At 61.9% G+C, this 1,045-nt stretch overlaps 1 protein-coding gene across 1 annotated transcript in view; it reads right to left on the bottom strand.

Annotated features, from left to right (window-relative positions):
- CHC_T00003337001 (hypothetical protein) overlaps positions 1 to 650 on the bottom strand; it is a 2,232-nt gene extending 1,582 nt beyond the window's left edge. Inside the window, exon 1 of the mRNA XM_005714773.1 lies at positions 1 to 650. This exon is cut by the window's left edge and continues 1,582 nt beyond it. Coding sequence (XP_005714830.1) covers positions 1 to 650 — 650 coding nt within the window.
- Between the last annotated feature and the right edge of the window lie 395 nt (positions 651 to 1,045).

Here is a 1,045-nt window from a genome sequence, read left to right as displayed (position 1 = left end):
GCAGAGGCATGCCACTTGGAGGTCGGCGCCGCGCAGTCCGAGACCGCGTCCTCCGTCAGCCGCCCCACGTGCTCCGTGTCAGACCATGCAGACCTGGAGGCGCGCGACGGCAGCGTGATTTTGAGCGGGGCGCTGTCCGCGGACGAGCCGCCGCGACCGCACCGCGTGCACGGGCTCCGCGACTCGGCGCGTGCGCAGGTGCGCGCAGCGTACGTCAGAGAGCTGCTGCTGAGCTCGCTGAGCTTGTGAGAGGGGCGGTGGGAGGTGGGGGGCGGCGGCTTGGAATGTGTAATTTTAGCAGAGGGGGCAGAGGAGAGAGTTTTGGGGGAGAGGGCGGGCGGCGATCTAGAGGTGTGGCCGGACGAGACGAGAGGGGGGCCGGAAGCGTGTGTAGGGTTTGTTAGGTTTGTTAGGCGATTTGTGTGGGACTTGTAGTGAGGCGTATCGTAGACATTGTCAACTAAACCACCTATTCCTTGTTTGTAATTTGTGTCGAGGAGATGCAGGGCGATGAGCAATACGGGCGAGGTAGATGCGGGCGAGGTAATCGGGGTCGAAAGTGATTCGGGATGGCGTAGTTGCCTGCATGCAGCACCTGTTGCGTGAGGCACGAAGGCAGTTGCCCCAGTTGGTGAGGGCCTCAGGGCCATGGACACCACTCTGTTCCAGCGATGCACAACCTCGCCGCGGCATCCACCACGCGTCCCGCGATGCCTATCTCATGCCTCCTGTTGCCCCTCACCTGCCATCCACGTGTCCACGTCCCCACGTGCCCCCCGTTAAATTCCCTTCCGCCCCTGCCCCGCCCCCACACCCTTTCCGTGACAGCCCACTCCTTTACGAATCTAGAGCACGCCTCTCTCTTTGTTCCGCAGAGAGAATTCCCAGCTCTTGTTGGTGGCAGGCTCGTTCAGTAGCGGTCAAAAGATCAACAGGCCCAGTTGCTCCCGGGAGCGACTACGACCCGTACCGCAAGGACACACACACAATGGCTGACTTCTCGAAGAGCAAGGCGCGTGCCGACCAGTTGCTGAATAAAGCCTAG

Source organism: Chondrus crispus, genomic scaffold (genome assembly GCF_000350225.1).
Source record: "Chondrus crispus Stackhouse genomic scaffold, scaffold_185, whole genome shotgun sequence".
Classification (NCBI taxonomy): Eukaryota; Rhodophyta; class Florideophyceae; order Gigartinales; family Gigartinaceae; genus Chondrus; species Chondrus crispus.
Note: the sequence above shows the minus strand (reverse complement) of the source record. Positions and strands in the feature narration are given on the sequence as shown.